The sequence below is a fragment of the Plectropomus leopardus genome, chromosome 21 (genome assembly GCF_008729295.1).
Source record: "Plectropomus leopardus isolate mb chromosome 21, YSFRI_Pleo_2.0, whole genome shotgun sequence".
Taxonomy (NCBI): domain Eukaryota; kingdom Metazoa; phylum Chordata; class Actinopteri; order Perciformes; family Serranidae; genus Plectropomus; species Plectropomus leopardus.
The window spans coordinates 25,214,648-25,237,733 of NC_056483.1; the positions used below are offsets into that span (position 1 = coordinate 25,214,648).

General features: G+C 39.3%; 1 protein-coding gene across 1 annotated transcript; it reads left to right on the top strand.

Moving 5' to 3' along the window:
• Positions 1-10,815: 10,815 nt before the first annotated feature.
• Positions 10,816-18,057, top strand: dtx3l1 (deltex E3 ubiquitin ligase 3L1). Its single transcript, XM_042510726.1, has 5 exons — positions 10,816-10,906; positions 13,415-13,497; positions 13,596-13,747; positions 15,467-15,678; positions 17,550-18,057. The coding sequence occupies exons 2-5, from the start codon at positions 13,416-13,418 to the stop codon at positions 17,617-17,619; spliced, it is 516 nt and encodes a 171-aa protein (XP_042366660.1). The 5' UTR covers positions 10,816-10,906; position 13,415; the 3' UTR covers positions 17,620-18,057.
• The last annotated feature ends 5,029 nt before the right edge of the window (positions 18,058-23,086 follow it).

Here is a 23,086-nt window from a genome sequence, read left to right on the forward strand (position 1 = left end):
AGTAATGTCATACAATAAACACATAATAATAAATAAGAAAAAATGAATAGATGAAAATAAAAATAAATCCAGTGAAAAAAAAAATGGTTACAAATAATTGGCAATGTCATAAAATAAAAATCTGACAATAAAATAAACAAATAAACAAAATAAATAAATATCAAAATAAATACATATAATACATATTTAGTATAAAAAACAACACAAATATACGGTATAAAAAACAAATAGTCAGTTAAATATAATAGAAATAGAACTGAATATAATTACAGTATAATCAAAACAATAAAATGCATTGTATATGAACATTTGTAAGAAACATTTTTTATTTATTTATTCTTTTTTTTAGTGAAGCAATTTGATGTCTACTGTGCCATTACAATGTCTGTTAAGCGGTTAACAGTATATATATTTTTATAAGCTCAAGTTCAAATGAAGTTCAAGTGATTACATAAAGACTGAAGTGATTATATACATAAGGAAAGTCTGGACAATTCTCAAAGACAAGTCTAAACAAGTTACAAAGGCTTCATTATGATTTCAATATGTAGTCTGACACAACTGGACATGCAAGATTGACCCTCTGAAACCTGAGCAAACTGGTCTGATGTCTTCGTGAACATAAGCAGAAGGCAATGAGAACTTTAAAATTAAAATTAAATTTAAAATTGCAAGAAAATTACCTCAAAGTTTTTTTCCTACAACATGATCTTAAATATCTAATTATAAATATCTAATAATATTCTTTTTTCTATTACTTTTTATTCATGTTACTTTTTATTGATTTCATGCAATTTGTGGGACATTTCTTGTCAAGTTGCTTTTTTTAGTGACCAAATGAATTCAGAGCAAAACAAAAACGTGGACTTGTAGCTTATATTTGGCTGGAGGAGGAGAGGGACAAGAAACTGACTGAGTGTGTGAGTGAGACAGACAGAACTGTGTGAGTGAGTTCTGGGGTGTGAAACTAAAAGAATTAATATTTTTTAAAAAACGGATTGTCTCTGCTGTAACCGTACAAATTCATGGTCTGTGTTTGGTAATTAGCTCGTCAAGTGGGGTTGGAAAGTCGCTAGATATAGCGACAAAGTCTCCAAGTTTGCAACACTGGTCACAAGTTCATAACAAGATTGTTTCAGGTTTTACTCAACAACGGCTGCAGTTAGTGCATTACCTTGCACAACAGACAGACCACGTATGCAGCACACCCTCTTTATGCGCCATCATCAGCAAAGGCAGAACATTTAAAGACAGGAAGCTGCATACCAGAAAGTCCTAAGCCTCTGCAGGAGTGACTCTATGGCCAGAGGGTATGACATGCCACACAAGGAACAACCATGTCTGTCTCTATGTATCTGTACAGGACCTGGATCCTCGCTATAAGACCAGAGCTGAAACCAAAACCTTCATTTCCCTCAAATATTGATGTTCAATTCAGTGAAGAGCCTTTTCTTGATCAATAGATCAGACTAACTCCACAACCCAAAGGAGCTAAGAGAACCAAAAGATCACAAATCAATGATCAGTCACCAGGTTAACAATAGGTTTGGTCAACATGAATGACCTGCTTCCTCTCCTTAGTCTTGTTGCTAACACCTTTGAGAGAAGCTTGTAAGCAGTGCAGAGCAGAGCTGTGTGCTCACCAGCTCCTGAAATCCTGCAGATTCCCACTTTTTCCTTCTTTGAGAACATTTAACAAGTCTTCACCAATCACTGGCCAGACAGACTTGTGCAGCTAAATTATTGTTGCCCAGAGCCTTACCACTTTCCAGGCTCAGCAGTGCAGAGTGCATTTCGTCAGCACAGGTCTGAGCCTCCAGCTCTGCATTAGTTAGGCAGGTCCTCATAGATAGACTGCAGCCCCTCTTTTTTTTAAAGCACTGAATAGACGGCATATAAAAACCTAGTAAGTCAGATAAAGCAGACATTTTTTGTATTGTTTTTCTTTGTTTTTTTTCTTTTTGCAATTGAGGACTCCCAATAGCCTTTCTTCCCAGCTAGCAGGGAATGTTCCCACAACACTGGCAAATGTTATCTACAAGTTGCAATAATGTTTTAAAGAAAATATTTTAATCAAATGTTAAGAACATTTTAAGGATTTTTGTCAGTTTAAATAATGCTCTTGTAAGGTTAAATACTGACTAAGACGTAATGTTATGTGCAACATTGTGAGGATGTCTTGGTGTTGTGAGAGGTGACAGATCATAGAATGTTCTTTTTTAAAAACGTTCCCACAACGTTAGATGAGAACAAAGGGAGAATATTTTCAAAGCAACATTCTGAACATGTTGAGGACTTAGATTACAGACTGTTTTTAATGAAAATATTTTTTAATGTTGACACTGAAAAACTTTTTTGATGTTTATTGAGAATGTTACCCGAATTAAAAAGAACATTCTGGGACCTAAAAGAAAACTTGCCGCTGAAAACATTACTAAACATTGCATTGCTTGCATTATACCATTCTTGGACTGTTTTTGGAACCAAAGATTGCTGGGTGCTCTAAAATTACATTCTGTTAACATTAAAAATCCTGCCACTGAAGACCTTTAAGAATATAAAAGCATTATGTTATCAAAAACATTTTTTAAAGGTTATCACAAAATTTTTGGATGTTTTCAGAGAACGTCGCAGTAAGAACATTGTGGGAACTAAAAGAAAACCAATTTCTTGCTTTGTTTCCTCTGACAAAACTGCAAATAGAAGTGGTGTAACTGTAGATTCCAGAGACCTGGGGGCCTCAAGTTAAAAGACTTGCAAAGATTTCCTACTGAAACATGGCATACGCTTAAATCCAGAAAACGTTGTACACACACAAATAATCCAGATGTATGAAACTGTGCGCATGCATGAATCCAAGCACATTTCCTTTGTACATCCCAGTCAACATGGAATTGAGCACACCTATGGGAGGACCAGACTCATCCCTCTCCACGCGCCCGTTTTAATATGTAGATTAATTTAAATAGGCCCTGCTCCTAGGATTCCCCTCTGTACAGCAGATAACACAAACATAAGTGATAAGTAAAACCGAGAAGAAGAAGAATGAAGAATTTTTTCAGAATGCAAATTGGAGACGCTCCTCAAGGTATATTTTATGTGCAAAACGGATTTACAGTTTCCATTTGTTAATTTTACACACCACTTACATGGATCACACACTTTTGTTATAAATGAACGCAGCAGTGCGCTGGGGAAAAGGTGAGGCTGATCAAGTCATTTCAAACTTTATACACGTGTTCGCTGACATAATAACTTTACACACAGAAACAAACAGGGGCTTGTTGGAAAGCTCGCAATCTGTAGTTTAACCAGCAAAAAACAAACTAACTTGAACCACTGACAAGTAATTATGCTGTAAAGACAGGACGATATTTGGGGGCACACATACTCAGTGTGCGCCAGAGGGATCAATATTAGGACAATTACACAAATAAATTGTTCACCAAGAAGCCACCCATCGCGCCGCAGGTCCGCGCACAGTTCCAAGAGGATTTCCTTTGGAAACCTAAAGCAGCTGATGAGCCAGTCGTCATCGTGTGCCCATGAAACCCTTTCGGTCTCTAAATATGCATTCTCTTTGCACTGCGCCACTTGCAATGTCTTCTAATAATGCTAAAGCTGCCATTGTTGTTTTCTGCACCATTTTGCGCATGTTTTTATATCCACTCATCTAATTGCCGGCAGATGGATGTGTTAAAAGTTAATCAGTGTGTCTCTGATGTCACATCACTCGGAGTAATTGTTTTGACATTATTAACAGTTTCCCAGCATCACCTCTAAGTGTCGCCAACGAATCAAAAGCAGTAGAACCGTGTATACGCCAACCATGAAGTTGGCATGGAGCAGCGCACATTTTCACAGTCATTTCACTCTTGAAACACTGTGCAGGAAAATGACCTGATATGCTAACTGGGTGTATCAAGCTTGCTTTTAACACATTACACTGGTGTTTGAAACAACAAGCAAAACCTATATTGTCACTGAATTTGATAAAAGTATCCCAAAAGCCACATGTGGTAACAAATAATTCTGTCTAAAGCAAGACTTTCTCTACAGTTAAAGTCAGCACAGAGAAACATTGCTCCGCACTGCTGCAGTTATTAATGATATTATTCAACGCACCCAAGATATCCAGTCTCTCTGTGGCTACAGTTGGAGTCAGCGGTACTACAAGTGTCCTGAAGAATTTTACCATTTCATTTTATTTAATCTAACTACAAAGAAGGATCTTTTTCCACATCATCTCATGCACTATTTCTGTTTAAAAAAGCACACACATATTGGATAAAGCTCCACCTAAAAGTAAAAAATAGATAAAGGAATACAAAAAAAAAAGACTGACTGCAATTTGTACTCTAACCTTTTGAATCATTTTCTTGTTTTCTCTTGATCAATGAAAGTTGGCTTTCCACATTTATGGGCCCTGAATGAATCAGTCATGAAACAGATTAAAATCTGGAAAAAAATGTTAAACTTTAACCAATCCCATTCACTTTGTTTCCTATAGAAATGTTGTGATCCTAATAAAGCAGTACCCACTCTCCATATCGACCTGTCATGACTCAGAAACAAAGGACTCGGATGCACGACTCAGCTCAGAGTGAAGTTCCAAAAACAACAAATATTTATTATAACAGTCCAAACTCAGAGTCAGGCAGGCCAGGGTCAAAATACCAGGGTGACAGTCACAGTAGCAAAGGTACCAGAAGGGCTTAGGCAAAGGCAATTCAAAAATCAGGCTAGGATCAAACACCACTAGGACATTAACTCACAAGGGAAAATGGTCTTGACGTGAAGCACAAGACGAACTGGCAAAGACTAACACTAAGCACAAGACTTAAATACACAAGGGAAGGGGAGACAAAGAGACAGGTAAAAACAATCAGGGCAGGACAGCTGTAATCAGCACACAGAGGAGAACAAGAGGGCAGGAAGTCAAGACACCTGAAAGATGAGAAGGTAAGCACACGCAAAATAAAACTGCAAGACAAAAATGTGCAATAACAAAAACATGACCTTAACCCAGATGAGTCTTGACAGCACAGAGCATGCACTATGTGATTTAGCCAAGTGGGACATGTTCCTGGATCAACCATTCTACATTGCAATTCTGGACCAACATTATATCAATTTATCACAGCCTTCTGACATTGTGCTACTCCTGTGCTTCTTTCTGGTTAACTAGGTATACAATAGCATTGTCCTAATTCAGGGTCTGCATTCTTCAGAGGACGCAGCCTATCGACATCGGTGGCTGAGTGGATAAAGCAGGCACCCCATGAATAAAGGCAGTGTCCTTGTTGCAGCGGCCTCGGGTTTGACTCCCGCTCGAGGCCCTTTGCTGCATGTCGTGTATCCTCCACAAAACAGTCACAAAACATCACTCAGTGGAAATGCAGAAATCTCGCAACATTCCAAAAAATATTGCTTAAGTTTTGCGCAAATCCGCCTAGTGATAACTTTGACATGTCATTGTCAATCATATTGTCTTCCTCATTGTCTGCAACAGACTGGTGACTGGTCACTGTCTTACCAATCTGCCAACTCATGCTGCTGACTCAGCAGCCTCTCAACACTATCACTTAGTTGTATGTGTTGTTAATTTTCTTCACTTCCAGCTGTTGTTTTCTGTGTGTCTCTGTCCGCCTGTGTGTCACTCTGTGTCTCCCTCAGTGATGCAGGCCTGCTGTCGCCCCTGACAGGTGCCCGCTTCGCTGCAGATGCAGCTGACCAGCTCTCACCTCCTCAGTCTGGGCACAGGAACGGATCATTTGTCTCCCTGTTCCACACCAGAAACACTGTAATCAGAGTCATCAACTGTGTCTCGCTGGTCACTTTTTCAACATCTCATTTCTTACGGGGGGGAACGCCAGTACTGGCGTCCCCCCGTAAGTCATAATTACTTAATTCTGACTTTTTTTTTAGCAGGATTAACAGTAGGAGAGATAGTACACTGAATCACCACTCTGCTGTCAAGCAATTCAATCATTTTTTCAGCACTGTTCAGAAAGATCACAATGGCAGCAGATTTAATACTTTATATTCAACAACTCCACCCATCCTAAACTCCACTCCACTGAACAGCTGACAGCCAGAGGAAGTTTAATAACATGTCGGTGTATCAGTTTGTCGCTGCTGCCTGCGGTCAGGCTGACCACAACAAAGCAAACTTAACACTTTTACAGAGCACCAAAGACACAAAAACAGAGACAGAGAGAGATAGACTGCTCATATCACTCCCTCAGGACCAAAACATCATGCCAAAAAAATAATTTCTTCCCATCTGCAGCTGGCCTCATCAACAAGGGTGAGACCCCCACTGACACCCATAATTGTTTGGAGTATCTCTTTGCATTGTATATATTCGTTTTATTCTCAATATCTGTCATTTTAAAGCTACATTTTGAATTATATATATATATATATATGTGTGTGTATATATATATATATATATATATATATATATATATATATATATATATATAATATATATATATATATATATGTATATATATATATATTCTATGTATTCTATTATATCTACATGTTTCTCATATGCTCCAAAACACTAAAGCAAATTTCTTGTATGGGAAAACCAACTTGGCAGTAAACCAGATCCCGATTTCAGAAAACTCATTTTCACTTTCACGATTGCTGAATCAAAAGAGGCATGACGTTTAACACAACAGCACTTGCATAAAGTGTGACATAAAACATGCATTGGCAGCACTTTATAAACAATAACAATGGTATAACCTACCAATCAAAACCATTTCCTGTCCCTGTAGTATGGTGACTGATCTCATCTTCTGCTCATAAGGAGCTCCTGAATTTAAATGTTTTCCCAATAGGCAGACATTTACAGCCACTGTTTGTCTTCTTTGAGTTACCCATTAATTGCTGCTAGCTGCTTTTTAAATCTCCTGTGTGGATCACACACAAAATACAGTGTTAAAACATCACACCCCTCCTGCTGACTTTCCTGTTCAATGCAGACACTGTGTTGGCACTATTACTTCCTCCTGTAGAGGCTTACAGGTGAGACAACTTTGTCTCCCCATTCTGTGATCACACCTTTTATACAGAACAGCGAGGTGGCATAACAGTGCAATCTTCCAGCCTTGAACAGACAGTGTAAAAGGAGAGCCCAGTAAAAGTCTTACTTTAAGGTGCAACCATAGAAAACTAAACTTACTTGAGAGTGAAAAGGGAAAAATTGAGCTGAGCTGTTGAGAACCTTCTGACAACATTGTCTTCCAAACACCAAAATATCAAACAGATTAAGTCAACAGGATCAAGATAGAAAGGAAAATATAAATAAAGAAGCACAGATAAGACAGGCCCAAACACAAAATCTCTCTCCTGCACTCAGAAAAGTCACTAGCCGTCTCCTCTGGCTCTGAATGATCCACATGTTGAGCTGAACAAATCCCAAGAGCAAAGCCTTTCTTCATCCTGCCCAGCTAACCTGGCTTTACCACAGTACTGTAACTTTGCAGCTTTCAGTCTTTTCATCACTTCTACAAATAACAAACTTTTTAAAACAGACACATTTCCTAAAGCAATATATTTTCACAGACAGCTGGATCAAGATGGTGAAAGCTAAATATGTGTTATCTTAATATCACAAGCTCAACAAGAACAGTCTGTCTTGTGTGTTAGCCATGTTTGTAAGATATCCTTACCATGCTGATCTAATGGGGCAGTTGTGCTTCAGTTTGAATCAATACAGCTACCTGCACTTACTTTTCTTCTAACTGATGGGTGGTTGACACTGTCAAAATGCTTTGAAGTACTCAGCCGTACTATGGCTGGACGGATCCTGTGCTGCTACTCAGCTGCTCTCAAGGACAGCTCAACCACAACCATCTCCACTGATGGGTGTGGTTTGACATGTTCTGTTGCATTTCTACATCCAAATCCCATCCAAATATTCAGAATCATCAAATGTCATCTTTCCTCCCAAACTATTGTATTCTGGGCTGTAATAATTATTTTAAACAACTGGGGCTGTATTCACTTACCAACTTAGTACAAAGAGTTACTCCTAGTGACAAAATTAAAAAAAAAAAATACTACTAAGAATTTTCTTAGAATATAAAGCTAGAGATTCTGTCAAAAGCTATTCACAAAGCATCTCAGCCCTTATGTGAGCTCCTACAGTTAAAAATTGTTTGGAGAAGAGAGGAGGATTTTCAAGGTCCTCAAAATTCTCTTAAGCCAAGGAGAAAATGGCAGAAAGGCAAAGAGGAAGGAGAAACATTCTCCAAACGCTGAATGACAGTGAGGTAATCACATGCTACAAATAACTTGGTGCAGGGAGAATGTTTGTGGACGATAAGCCACTCACCATTACGGCAGAAATAAAGTGATCACAACACCATGATTTTATTAACTCTAAACATGTTACAGTGCAGCAGTGTGATCACACAAACAGTGCTTTCACACTGTCATATTTTGATGCAGTTCATTTCATTTCAACTGAGTGTCCATACCTTACAAGCTTAAAAAAGAGTGTCCATGTGACAACTAATCACATCTATTAAAATAATCATACCTAGAAACAACGTCAACCAAACCTCTGCACAAAAGGCACCACCGCATGGGACGCTGATTTGGATTTTGTAAAGAATGTTAAAGCGTTAATGGGTTGTGATTAGTATACTACCTCAAAGTGAAAAGCCCAAATGACAGCCAGTGCCTCCTTCTCCACACTGGAAGGATTCATCAGGTAAGAGTTAAATTCTTGGAAAAGAAACTGACTGGGTCACTAATCATCAGAAGAAGTCTGCAAGAGTGCAGCTCCAGCTCTTAAATTGCTGCTCTGCTGCCATTTACTTACAAGTAAAAAGTTCACCAAAACATGAACAGATGAGATCAGACTTTTTAAAAAAATATTTTTAAAAGCACATTTACACTGCGTGGATGAGTCAAACTTGACCTTTGAACTTAACAGCTTTGTAAGAGATGCAACTACTGTGAAGAAATTTCTGCAAAACACTTGGTAGTATCCCACCATGCCTAAAAAGTGCTGAAGTTCTTCCTTAGTGGTTAGAAGTGGGAACCAATCAGTAGCAGAACTTTAGCTGGAACTCAGCAAACCTGAGTCTGGCCCACTTAGAATAGAATAGATTTGAATAGAATATATCTCTATTGTCCACCAGGGTGGAAATTTGTTTCCCCCAAATAGGTGTCAGCTGTTCTCATTTAGACAAATTTACAGTGAGATTGGTCCATGCAAGATGGTCAAAGATAGCTCTGATGTGAGGTACAAGCTCTTCCCAAGCACCACTGAGACAGAAGCCGTGACATCACTCAGACCTCTTGATTAGCTCAGCCTGAAACCCATCAGTTAGGGCTGGCCTTTATGTAACAGTATGAAACCCTGTTCTGTATATTGATATTTAGAAAGAATTTCATACTCATGTTGTGAACCTCAGTCTTCACAGTACAGTGAGTAAAACTCATCTGGAACAGCCATAGAACTGAATCTGAAAGAATGTTTTTCTTCAACAGTGTTGAGGAGCACTGAAGGTGTTTCCAACAGATGGGTAAATGATGACATGAAAAATGACTCTGCTGACTTCAGTGGTGGCGTAGTTCATTCTAAAGCTGGAACCAAAGCTGAGACGAGGAGCCCTGGCTGAGATAAGAGACCACAGAGTATATGGAGTGACAGAGCAGCCAATCACCTAGAGGCAGAAGCACAATAGTTATGCCGGAGTGCTGGTTTTGACCATAGCTTGAAGATTAGATGGGAACAGTTCCCTCCACTGCCCTATGGACAGCCCCACACTGGCCAGCAGGAGCACTGGGAGGATTCCCAACTGGCCTGGAGTGTCAGCAGTGGTAAAAATGCAAAATGAAAGAGGTTAATCAGACAGAAGACATGGACAGTACACAGAAGAGACAAACTTTCTGCTAAAACTGTGACTGGTCAATGAATTCTAGCAGCTACTCCACTGCCTCAGATTTTTCTTTGAGCTCTGATGCTCACAAAGTCAGACTATTTTCGTGTGATGTTCCTGAATTTATTTGATTCTTTTTTTTTTTAATCTTAGAACTTGAAAATGTAGAATGATCAGGAACTGCCACTCCCATTTCACCTTTCCCTTTTCAGTCACTGAAATGTGTTAAGACAGCAGTTCAGATACAGTAGAAGTCACTTATTCTTCACTTTGATCAGCGGTTCTCGCTCCCAACTGGTCAAATACAGCAGCATGAGCCGAGGCCTTATGCTCCAACTACAACACTCTAAGTACCCCTCTGGCATCAGTTTTTGATGTGTCAGTATTCGTGTCAATCAAAAAAATCACGTTTGGTTTGTTGAGAGGTTTAGGAAAATATCATGGTTTGGGTTAAAAAATGTTTTTATTTAACAGTAGGTTTACAAGTATGTCATGTGATGAGTATGTTATGTGTCATTAGCTATGTTATGTGGTTATGCGGTCTCCTTGGTGAAAGTTCTGTGTGTGTTTGATAAGCAAATACACAAAAGTGTGTGTGTGTGTATGTTTGCTGCTGCTGCTGTACTTGTCTTGTGTTAATGTGCTATCTCACTCACAACTGCTGCATAAATACTACTCTCATGCTTTCTTTCTGTCTCTCTCTGTCTCTCTCACACACCCGCACACACACACACACACACACACACACACACACACACACACACACACACACACTGTCAGAGCTGTTACACCAGTTCACAGATCACTCAGCAATGCACCACAACCCTGCAACTCAACACGCCCTCTCTCTCCCTCTTCCCTCTGTCTCTGTCTCTGTACCTCACTGATGTCATCATGAGCTGAGCAGACATCTCAGCTGCGGGACTGCACGTGAGGCAGACAGAAGAAAAGCAGAAAACCTTACTAACGTGTGGAGAAGAGGAGCATTTCAGCAGGTACTGATGACAGTAACAAGTGCACACTGTTGATCAGCTTTACTGTAATGATTAGACTTGTTTAGACAAGTTGTTTGTCTGCGTTGTGTCAGCCGAACCCGTGTTGTGTAGTCAGAGTGCTCAGTACAAGGTTTCATTCCAAACCACGACAGAGCTGCTCTTTTAGAACAGGACATGCAGAATGTTTGGCAGCAAATTTAAAAACAAAAAAGATTTCAGCATCATGTTTACAAGCACATTTGTTTGATTTTCCTGATTTGTGTAGTCTTTGCGTCTTCAGGACTCAAGAGTTCAACCTGACTGACCAGATTATTTCCAAACATTTCAGTCTCAACCGTCACATGAATTTAATCCAGTAAGGGCCTGTGTGCACATTGTTTTTCTCCAACAGAAAAGTGGTGGCATGGTGCTGGCATGCACTTCAAAAAAGAGTGCTTCCAGAGCACTTTTTTTTTGTTTTTAAATGACACACTGTATGTGGGCTTTGTTTCTATGACAGCGATATCTCAACATTAACAACAGCTAGGAAGCTAACATGACCTACTTTAGAATCAGCATCAATTCTCTCGTGCTGCATTCACACAACTTTCACAAGTATTTCAACCTTTGTACCCTGATTGGTTTGATTTCTGTCAAAAACATGTGGATAAAGGCAATGAGCCATTTGATGAGAAATTGCCTGGAAATTGCAAGAAATTAGTAGATTTAAGCTACCATGTCCAGAACTATCTTCATAATTTTTTTAATATGATATAGTTAGATTTAAAATTCTAACTAATGTAATTTTAAGCATCTTTTCAGGTAATTTCCTTGTTCCTTTCCTTTCCTTTCCTTTCCTTTCCTTTCCTTTCCTTTCCTTTTTTTTTTTCCTTCCTTTGTTTGTTTTGTTGATTTTTCCCTCCCTTTTTTTTTTTATTATTTATTTGTTTTTTTTTTTTTTTAATTTATTTATTGTACTACTTTTCATGCAAGTTTGTTATTTTTTTATTATTTTTTTTATTTTTACTAATTTATTGTTAATCTCTTCATTAGTTGCTTTTTTGAAATTTAAATCAAGCTAGCTAATTTGTTCAGGTTTCAAATGGTTGACTACACAGGAAACAACCAGCTTACAATGGTACAGTGATAAAAGCACAGCACTCACCAGCAAAAACCAGTGTTCACCTACCAATCTGCTGCCAAAAAAAGAGCCTGTCTGTCTGTTGTGTGACAGTAGCCTAGCTAAAGGAGCGACGGTGACATTACCCGTGCCTTTATGAAAACATCAGAGATTTTCAATGAGAATCATATCACAATAAAAGGCGTAGAACTCTGTTGACAGAGGCTGGGCACTAGCTTTTTATTGTCATGCAGCCACATACGCCAGTTCCTCATATAGAGAACATTGAAAAAGGATGCTAAGAAAAAAATAAACAAAAAAAATGGAAACAGGCCCTAAAAACCACCTTGGATTTTATTGGTGTCATTAGCCATCTTTATCATTTGTGGCAACAGTTTTGAAAACATCCTCTTTAGGTGTTTCAGAAGGAGAGAAGAAGAGAGTATATCTGAATTCTCTGTTAGACTTTTCAGCATTTTACCTAATATCACTTTATATTGTGTATATAATGTGTGATAATAATAATAATAATAATAATAATAATAATAATAATAATAATAATAATAATAATAATAATAATAGCACTTTCTTAACAATGTTATAATGCTTTTCAGTAAAGCAGAAGATAACAAGGTAGCAATAAGACAGAAATAAGATAAATTAATAATGTAAATTAAAAGGGGCAGAACATGCAAGTAACAAAATTAAAAAAAACTTCATTGGCATTTACCATGAAAGGTTGAAAAACTAAAACTACCCCTTTGTGATGCACCAAAAGTAAAGCCCACAGACAACACACACAGAAAGGCATACTTGTCTGCTGCAGAGCTGTGAACACAGGGAAAGGAGTCCATAGTTTCACACAGCAATTCACACCTTCAGTCATGACACTCTTAACAACTCTCTGTCCTGTGACCTTTGACCTAAGTGTCATATCAGGGTGTGAATCTCCAGCAGTCATGTGACCAAATTAAACCCTTTGTCTAATGTGTTACTCAGCAAGTCCACAGTCTTTAACTGATTACTGCTTCACATTGTGCAACAAAAAGGTGTCAGGTTTAAAATCAAAACTTCTAAACTATACGCAATTCAATTTGTTTTTATAGATGATAGATGCGTTATCATACAGCCACGCCATTGGTCTGGCCAACCAGTGGCGTATCATAATACCATGAAAGGTTCCATTCGACCATGTTACAAACTGACAGCACCCAACAGTGTATCGTACTGCCGCAAATGTGGCTTTTGGCATCAGTATCTTACGCTAAAATGTCTGTCAAAACGGTGATATTTGATGACTTCGTAATGAGAGTGGGCTGGTTGTTCAGTGATTTGATATTGGGTACTTGGTAATCAGTCAGTGATTTTGATACTTTTCCCTCTCTCTGTGTTTGTCTACTGTCTCCCAGTATGGGCTCTGCTCAGAGCAGTGACAAACTCCACTGTAACCGCTACCTGCGGGGCCACGGTCCTCCATCACTGGTACAACAAGGTCCTCACACACATGCACTCCACTCTTATGTCAATCTTTCCATAATCTTATGGTCACATCTGAAGAATGTGAGTGAAAGTGTCCTGTCGTCTGTGCAGCTAATGGAGAGGTGAACGGACTCTACAGAGTACAGAGTGGCTGCCAGCCAGAGGGCAAGATGACCTGGGTGATCCTCCACAGAGACCTGCCAGGATTCCCTTATGTGAACACCGTGCAGATAAACTTCGTATTCCCAGATGGAATACAGACAGTAAGCTTGGTGAAAACCACACTGTTAATCTATTTAAAGTCTAATTTGAAGTGGATCCACTCTTAATATCTGCTGATGACTTGCTTCCGGTTTGTTTGTATATGCACATTCCCAGGAATTCAATGGAAATCACTGCTCAAATGAGGTTAAGATTATTAGTGTGGGAAAGAAAACCGTTTTGTACACAACAACTTGTTTGGATGACAGAAAAAATATTCCAAGTATTTGGGACTTTATTTATATCCCGTTTAAACCTGGATTGATATCGTATGTTTCTATTTTGCTTCCTTTAGACACCTTTCAAAAGTAGTTCAATCTTACAACCCTGAGCACATTGGTTTGATGGCTTTCAAAAAACATTTTGAAAAAGGCAGTAAGTTGTTTGGTAAGAAATCTTCCACAAATTGCAAAAAAAAATGTTAATGCTGAAAAATAATTTTATAAAGGCTAGGGGAAAAAAATCTAGAGAGTTGTATTTAAAACAACCATAATTAGATATTTAAAAATATTTTTATATTATATTACATTTGTTCAGGTGATTTCCTTTTTTTATTTGTTTTACTTGTTTGTTTTCCAATTTCTTGCTAATTTCCGGGTCATTTCTTCTAAAGTTACTCATGGTCTTTTCCCCATGTTTTTGAAAGGAATAAAGCCTATTTGCCTAGGTTTCAAAGGGTTAAACTAAAAATAATGGGTACAGTAGGGCTGGCACAAAAAACCCTGCTGGAGGGGATATGTTGAGAAACCATGTGCTGTACGTCCTTATAACATTGGTATTCAAAAGCATAAATTCATAATTTTCAGAACCATCAAAACAAACAAACACACTTAAAACAACCTTAAAAAGCATTTGTGTAAAAGGTGAGAACCCTCCAACAGGAGCAGAAATATTAAGTATGAGTACATTTTGATTTGGATGACAGACACTGGAGCTCAGAGTAGAGTGCAGGTTTTTACAGCGAGCATTCCTTCCACGAGAGAAGCTGATCATCTGGTTAGTCCGGTTATCTACTGGAGGAACTGCTGAACACTGAAGCAACACAGAGTTCACTCTGTGGGAGGTGATCTGACTGAAATACCTGAAAGTGTTAAAACTACTCATAATATTTTACATACAATCAGTTTTTACATTCATGCACATATTAATTTCATTTAAAAAATTCACAGTATTCTGTGCATTGCTACTACTATTGCTGCTACAAAATATATCCTCTGCTGATGATAATTTACGGAGGGGAATTTTCTATCTTTTATACCGGTATTACCGCCACTGATGCTTTGCTTTGTCCTAAAATCCATGAAACGTCCCAAAGTCTCTGAAGTGTTCTAAAATCTCTGAAACATCCTTAAATCCTGGAAAGGTCCTAAAATCTATTATATTTTAAAATCCCAGACATATTCTAAAATCCTATGAGTTGTCCGAAAAATGTAGAAACATCATAAATCCTACATACACTGTAAAATCCTAGAAATGTCCTAAAATTATAAAAAAAAAAAAAAAATCCTAAAATCCGAATAATGTCCTAAAACCCTAGAAACACGTATGGGGGCAAAGCAGGTTGAGTATCCATGCTGTACCTCTATAGTGGGAGTGAAACATTGTGACTCAGCAATTATGTTTCCCTCATGTAGTCAGAGCAAATGAATGGTATGTAAACAGAATGCGAAGGAGGCGTTGCTGTTCACTGAGCCACTAAAAGCTAACCTCTCTTCCTGCAGGACAAACACCCTCATTCTGGCCAGCCTTACACAGGGCTGCGGCTCTGTGCTTACCTGCCTGAAAACCGTGAGGGCTGGAAGGTTGTCAAGCTGCTGGAGAAGGCCTTTAACCATCAGCTCCTGTTCACTGTCTCCACCAATAAAGATGGAGAAGATATGGTTACTGCAGCCTCCATCCCCCTAAAAACACAAACAGACGGAGGGAGCAGAGCGTGAGTTAATATTACAACCACTGTTTCCTCATGTTAGCTACTGAAAACTGCCAAATACTGACTCAATAACATATGATATCAACTCTAAAAATTATACACAAGTAGCCTACTTTGGAAGATTGAAGGTGAGTAATATAAGTCTGTCTCTTTTTAAATGAAATGATCTGCAAAGAATGTCCGTGTCAATGAAACACCCAGTCCCCAGCAGCACCCAGGGCCTCAACATGGGAGGGACACTGAGAAAGGCTGAAATTTAAAGTTTGTTTTCATCTGCAACTTTGAAATATTATTACAATTAATGCATTTATCATGCCATGTGTCCAGCCCGTTCTTATTCCAAAGTTGTCCAATAATGCTGCTTTTGCTGTGCTTTCTGCATGATATCCCATCACCAAAAGCCACCTTTCGTATCCACGTGATACGCCACTGGATGTCGTCAGCTGAGAATGTAGCCAGACAGAACCTGTTGTGGTGTTATGCCGATAGATGGCCGGATGGGACCTGCCACGGCAGCTGGATATGCAGATGGGCAGCATCACTTGAGTCAGCAATGCAGTCAGACAGAACCCGTCACGTGCGCAATATATAGCAAGATGCTGCCGATAATGTCATAACATAATAACCGTGAAGGCACCTATAGGGCAGGCAGAACGGGTGGTAAATGGATCCAACAAACCCCAGACTTTCATGCAGGTGTGTTGGCTTCCTGTCTGAACCTGATGTTTCTACACTTTACTATGTGCCTTCTTCTCCTGATCCCAACCATCTGTGCCAGCATGTGGTTTGTTGACCTCCCAGCATTGGTTGCCATGTGCTTGTGTTGACATCATGGTAGCGGCATCCCAGAACATCAACAGTAAATGCTGAAGGATACTTAGAGCATAATATGTAGACGTGGATATCCGCTGACAAAGCATCAACACGTGACAACAAAGTATCACAGAACATTTTGCAGTGTCTGTCTGGAGGTCTGTGTGTGCGTATCTATATGTCTGCCTGTCTTTCATCTATTTATACACAACTGACAAGCATTGTTGAAGCACTCAGGCATATTTTAGAATTTATTACAATCAGATAATTTATATCAGATCTAATATCATTCATTATAGAGTAATGCATTTTTCTGCCAGATTTGCTCACAGAAAAAATAGACCAGATAATGAAACTATAAATGATGATCATTAGCCTCTGTGTGGTTGGAATCGCAGCATTTCCAGTGTGAGCAATCTGATAGCTCAACATGGGTCCCAAAAGGAAGCAGCTGGCGCTCCACAAAACAATTGCACATTTTTTCAGGTGTTCCATGTCCAGTGTGAACCATGGAGAGGCTTCCATCGCCCTGAATTCCCTGCATGTTTGTCACAGTTTTGATCTTTTATAATAACAAAATTAGTTGGATGTCCACTATTTTTAGTTAGGCTACATGGATATTTACCTCCTGACAAAGCCTGTGTTGTGTTTATGCATTGTCATTTTAATAGTAAAGCCCAGCACTGAACAAGAACTAGCACTACAAAGACACTAGTTCCATTCTTTTTATTTTTCTATATTTTCACAAAAACAGAGTTGAAGCACCATCTCAAACTGCCATACCCGACGCAAGCCGAACATCATGCGTTGGGTCATTCTAACTCTAGCATGCTGGGCAAAGCTAAACTATTTTGAAATAACACTTTGTTAATCTAATGAATACAATTTTATTTGATATTGCTGATAATTTCACCAGTATTTGAATTTGTATTTAAAATGTGTGGGCCCAGGGCATGAATATTTGTTGTGCTTCCAAAGGGCAGCATGACAGACACATTCTGAGAACCAATCGCACTCACTGTAATAAATTCATGGTCTGTGTGTAATTTGTGCTCTTTAAGCGGTGGCTACCCAGATCCTGACTACCTGAAGACGGTGAGAAAGCTGCTGAGAGAGAAAGGCATTGAATAACACACAACACACTGCTGGATGGACAGGTGAAGGCAGAGACTTCACACTACAGATTATCCTTGAGAGGCCTGAGAGTCTGTGCACTAAATGATTCTCTTTTTTGAAACTGTTACTGATGGCTGTTGCTGTCAGTGTGTTAACTTGTATATTATTACAATATTGCTTTTAGCATTATAACATGTATTAACTCCAGTTTTTCCTGTGTTTTGTGAAATGGCATGTCCTTGCAGGAGCCATTGTTTTATTGTATCAGTACAAAAACATGTTTTAAACTCAGAATGAGCCATTTTGTAGTATTTATACAGTAATATAAATGGGCCATATCTATGAATGTGTGAACTATATAGAACCCTGAGTCCAAGAAAGGGGATGCTGTATAAAATGTTAAAACATGTGAGGGGGCAGTTTTTTCATAAAATAAACTATTTTTTGAACTTATGAATGATTCGCTGTCAAAATCATCAGGGAGGGGCACACAAAAACAGCTGTTAGGACTTACAGGCTTTTTTATTTGTCTCACTCTGTGTCTTTCTCTCCCATCGACTGTCCCTTCACTTCACTGTCGATTCCCTTGCGTCTGTGGACTGCCATAATGGAAGACAAAGTGAATTGTTTCACAGTTTCACACAGTCCTCTACAGAGCCACACAGACAGCAGATGCAGGTGAAGTTTCCTAGATTGATGAAGGTACTCTAATGGTAGCCACTGGAAACGTGGCTTGAAATATGCACATATTATATGCAATATCTACAAAAATCTGAGTGAAAATAAATGTTTCCCACTATAGAAAAAGCAAGTTCAAAAACAGTGTGGGCGTGGCAGATTACGTTTTGATTGACACATCCTCGGATCCCACCTTCGTCAACTGTCTCTCATCTCCATGACGACAGCCATGGAGCAAAGCAGTCAGCGTGGTACAGCTCTATGTGTTTTAGGGCTGGGGTGATGCGTCGACGTAATCGACATAATCGATTAGGTGAATACATCGATTCACGCAATGTGCGTTGACGCGTCGCGTAAGCAACGCCGGGCATGTTGTTTTTTGTTTCCGCTCTCATGTATCAAGTTAGAGTGTGCACACTGCTTGCCCGAGCAGCGCTTGTCAGGCATGTCTGAGCTGCATGTCAGCTGCAGCACATCTAGAGAAATGGTGGCTCGCCGTTTTTTTACGCATGACGCTCACGTTTGTTGACTCCACTTTATACCGTAGCTTAAAGTCTCTCTTTGTCACAGAGATGAGGAAATACAAAGATGTTTGTTTTACCTATAAACTTCTGTAAAGGTTTGGGTCCGTGCTGCTTGGTTAATGATGTGTTTGAGAGCGTTGGAGTCAACGAAGACGACCAAAAGTGCACAATCACACTTGTCTGAGGTTTCCACAATGCTCGTCGTTTATTACAATAATCACACATCAACCTTACAAAGCCCGGTTGTACGGCTACTATTTAATCATACATGAATAAAATAGTGTCCACACGAACCCTAACGTTACGGATGAGTTGAGAGGCGAAAAATAACACTGGAGCTCGGTTGCTGGTATCCGTTCTTGGTGAGAGCGCCGCTCAAAACTAACTCAAGGAAAAAACAAGGCGCTGCCTAATGGCGTCATTCCTCTAGCAACGTAGCAATTCGTCTTAAAGGTACATTCCACAATTTCAACTGTTACACTTCATATATGAGTTGAATATGTGCTTATAAATATGAAAATACAGCACTTATATCAGCAGGCAGCCGTATGCCTTAAGGCCCATTTAAGGCTGGTCTATTTTGGTGCAGAAAGAATGGACTAGTTACAATTATGATGTTTTGTTGGACTGCTCAATTTGAGGTTTGTAACTGTAACAAAGAGTTACTGTTGTGTTAATTGACTTGAATTTTATATTGTTTTATTTATTTTGCTGTTGGATTGCTAAATGTAGATTGCATTACATTCCTTTTACTTGAGTGGAACAAGCTCTTGCATTAATTTTATTTTGGAAAGACTTTATATCAGACTGTAAAACACAGATTACCAGTTAAGACTGGGCTATTTTTTGTTGGCCCTACAGTGTATGACAAGTTTCAAAATGTTACTTTCAGTAATTCCGTTGTTATATTTATTGAGTAATAAAACAATAACAGTTAGATCAATTTAAAAAATAATTGATAGATTAACCCGATTAATTGAAAAAATAATCAATAGATTAACTGATAAAAAAATAATTGTTGGGTGCAGCCCTAATCTGTTTCAGCCCTCTGACTCTGGCTGCATTCCTAAATCCAATCTGACGCTCAACACTAAAATCAGAAGAGCTGTTTTTTTAAGCCATGGAGTGTTCTGTTTCTCCAAGACAAGAACTAAGTCTAGCTCTACTCCTTGGTTTAATGCTGAGGTCACTACATTATTTTATGCCAGAAACAAAGCTTGGACCCTGGCTGGGTGTGCCAAAGACTCTGGTCACTGACTGATATTCTGGCAATTAAAGAATAAGTGCACTGCTGCAGTCAGAAAAGTCAAAACTTACTATCATCTACATTCACAAATTCCTCTTTTAACCCAAGTAAATTCTGGAAAATTTTCAAATGTATCTCTCATACTTCCTGCAATTCCCTAACCACCTATGTTTTTACTGGTCCTTCTCAGATAACTGACAGCTATAAGATCTGCACTGCATTTAACAACCATTTTGCTACATCCTCTCAGTTATTTGAACTTAACCCAAGCAGTTGTGGGGAGGAACTTCAATCCTTTATCCCCAGTCTCTAGTTTAAAGGTAGCTAATGCTTTACACAGTATTGATACATGGAAATCAACAGGTGATGACAAACTGACAAACCATCTGCTCTGAAATCATCGGCACATTTAATTTCTGAATATATAGCTTATGTCTTCAATCTTACCATTATTTCACATATCATTCCCATAACCTGCTGCTGCTTATTTTCTTCCACTCCATATGGGTGGAAGTAAATCCAATTTGAACAATTCTCATCCAATATGAAAACTATCTTGTCTAGCAAAAACACTTGTTAACAAACAGCTAAAATTATTTTTATCCATTTACTCTATACTAACCCCATATCAGTCTGGTTTCAGGCCCAGTCATATACAACTTCTGCGACCACTCTAGTAATTAACAATATAGTTTCTGCTTTAGATAACAAAAAACACGGTGCAGCTCTATTCATTAATCTCAAGAAGGCCTTTGACACAGTTGACCACACTCTCCAGTTACAAACAATCTCTTCTATAGGTTTTGACCATATCAGCTTTCTGTGGTTTAAGAATTATCTATCTGCAGTGCGTCAGTATATGTAATTACCAGTCCTCTTTTCTCCCTATAACAAGGGTTATCCCTCAGGGTTCTTTCCTTGGACCGTCCCTTTTCACCATTTACATAAACAATATTTCCTCTTCATTGCACAATTGCAAATTCTGTTTTTATGCAGATGATACTGTTCTTTATTCATGCGCAGATTCCATTCATGAGGCCACCCTAAATCTGCAACTGTCATTTAACCTCCTACAAACACATCTCCAAACTGGTTCTGGACTATACAAAGACCAAATGGATCCTGTTTACAAACACAAGTAATACTGACATTGGACACATTGATATCCATTCTGCTGACAATTCCATAATTGAAAGAATGCAACATTATACATATCTTGGCATTTTAAGTGATGAGAAACATACTTTTACATTCCACGTTGACATTCCAGTTGAGGGCAAAATTATGCTTTCTTTTTAGGAACAAATCCTGCTTTCCATCATACACCAGAAAAATAATTGTTGAAGCTGTTTTCCTCTCTGCTTTGGACTTTGGTGATGTTGTTTATGGGCAGTTTATCATTCAGCCTTACGATTCTTCACTGGTGATACCTATGGCACACACCACTGTCTTCTTTATAAAAAAAAAAAAAAACTGGCCTGCCTGCTCTTACTGTGAGGAGGGACCAGCATTTATTTTTATTTATTTACAAAGCTGTTCTGCAAAAGCTCCCCTCATATCTTTCAACCATGTTATCATGAAGTGGTGCTAGCTTTTGTACCTGTTCACAGTTGTTGCTCACCCTGCAAGTGTCAAAAATTCGCACTGAGCTAGGAAGAACAGCCTTTTCCTGCTATGCCTCATACTTGGAATACTCTTCAGCAAAATTGTAAGCTGTCCTCATTGATAACACCGAGGGAATTCCAAGGTTTAATTCTGGATCTCTTTGATTGCGACTCATTGTTTTTAGATTTGTTTGTGTTTTTATGTTCTGCTTGTTTGTTTTTTATTTCTGCCCATATATATTTTGAAAGCCTTGTATTTTTCTGTTTTGATTATTGTTTGTTATATGTACTTCAGCACTGATGAAAATGAGGGATTAAATATATAAATGATGATGATGATGATGATGATGATGATGATGAATTAAAGGCCGTATTCCGTTCGTCTCCCTCTTTATGCGGATGAAATGGTAGGCATTCCATAAATCCAGTTTGCTGAAGATTTGGGCGTGACAGAGGGGCTCGAAGGAGGGTTCTATGAGAGGTAGGGGCTACTTATTTTTTACCGTGATGTTGTTGAGTCAGCGAAAATCAATACAGGGGTGCAGAGAGGAGTCTTTCTTGGTGACAAAGAAAAATCCAGCACCTAAGGGGGAGGAGGAGGGGACCGGCATTCAGGGAATCCTGAATACCTGATAAGTTGGATGGTCTCGTGATGATTACCGGAGATATTGAGGGAAATGGGAGAGGTGTGGTGAGTCACAGAGGCAATTAATGTACCATCAAGGGCAGTGACCTTGTAACGGGTGGTTGTAGGACCCAGATGCAGTACACCAAAACGCTCGTTCAGTTGGTAATAACTTTTATTAAAACCAACACAGTTAATGCTCAGCTTATAGGCAAAGAGTTCGTTCTTCGGGCAGGAAGCCCTAGCAAAGTCTCTGGGTATCACACGAAGCGAAGAAACGAAGCTTGTACCCACAGTGGCTGGCGAGGAGGAAACCCCGTAGCTCCACGAGCCGTCTCCACGTGCTGGAACGCCGACTGGGATCGAGCAGGGGGATGGTCTGGGACAGGCAGGGGTTCGGTAACCAGGAAGTCCGTCCGCGGATGTAACAGCACCGACAGGGATCAGGCAGAAGGAGCGTCTTAGCCGAGCGAAGGAGTCTTTACCAGTAGAGCCGTCAGATTTCCGGAACGCCGAAACTGAACACGTGGTCGAGGACGAAGAGCAGGTAGGTTCACGGGGAGTCAGGCGAGGAGAGCAGGTCAGGAACAGGCAGAGTCGGCAACGGGAGATCTGATAGAGAAACGCTGGAAAGACATGCATAGTGCAGAGGAACAATCTGGCAATGAGTGAGTGAACTGGAGTGTCTTAAATACTGCACTGATTGGAGATGAGCTGCAGCTGAGGGGAGAGCAGGCTGCAGCAGTGGGCGTGGTTCGGTAGAGCAGAGCAGAGGGAGGGTGAGTGGAAAAGTACTGGCAGCAGG

Excerpts from the sequence above, each read along its gene's own strand:
- dtx3l1 (XM_042510726.1), top strand. The coding sequence starts at position 13,416 with ATGGGCTCTGCTCAGAGCAGTGACAAACTCCACTGTAACCGCTACCTG. Across the intron at positions 13,748-15,466 it reads TCCCAGATGGAATACAGACA|GACAAACACCCTCATTCTGG; the intron begins GTAAGCTTGGTG and ends CTCTTCCTGCAG. Across the intron at positions 15,679-17,549 it reads ACAGACGGAGGGAGCAGAGC|CGGTGGCTACCCAGATCCTG; the intron begins GTGAGTTAATAT and ends GTGCTCTTTAAG.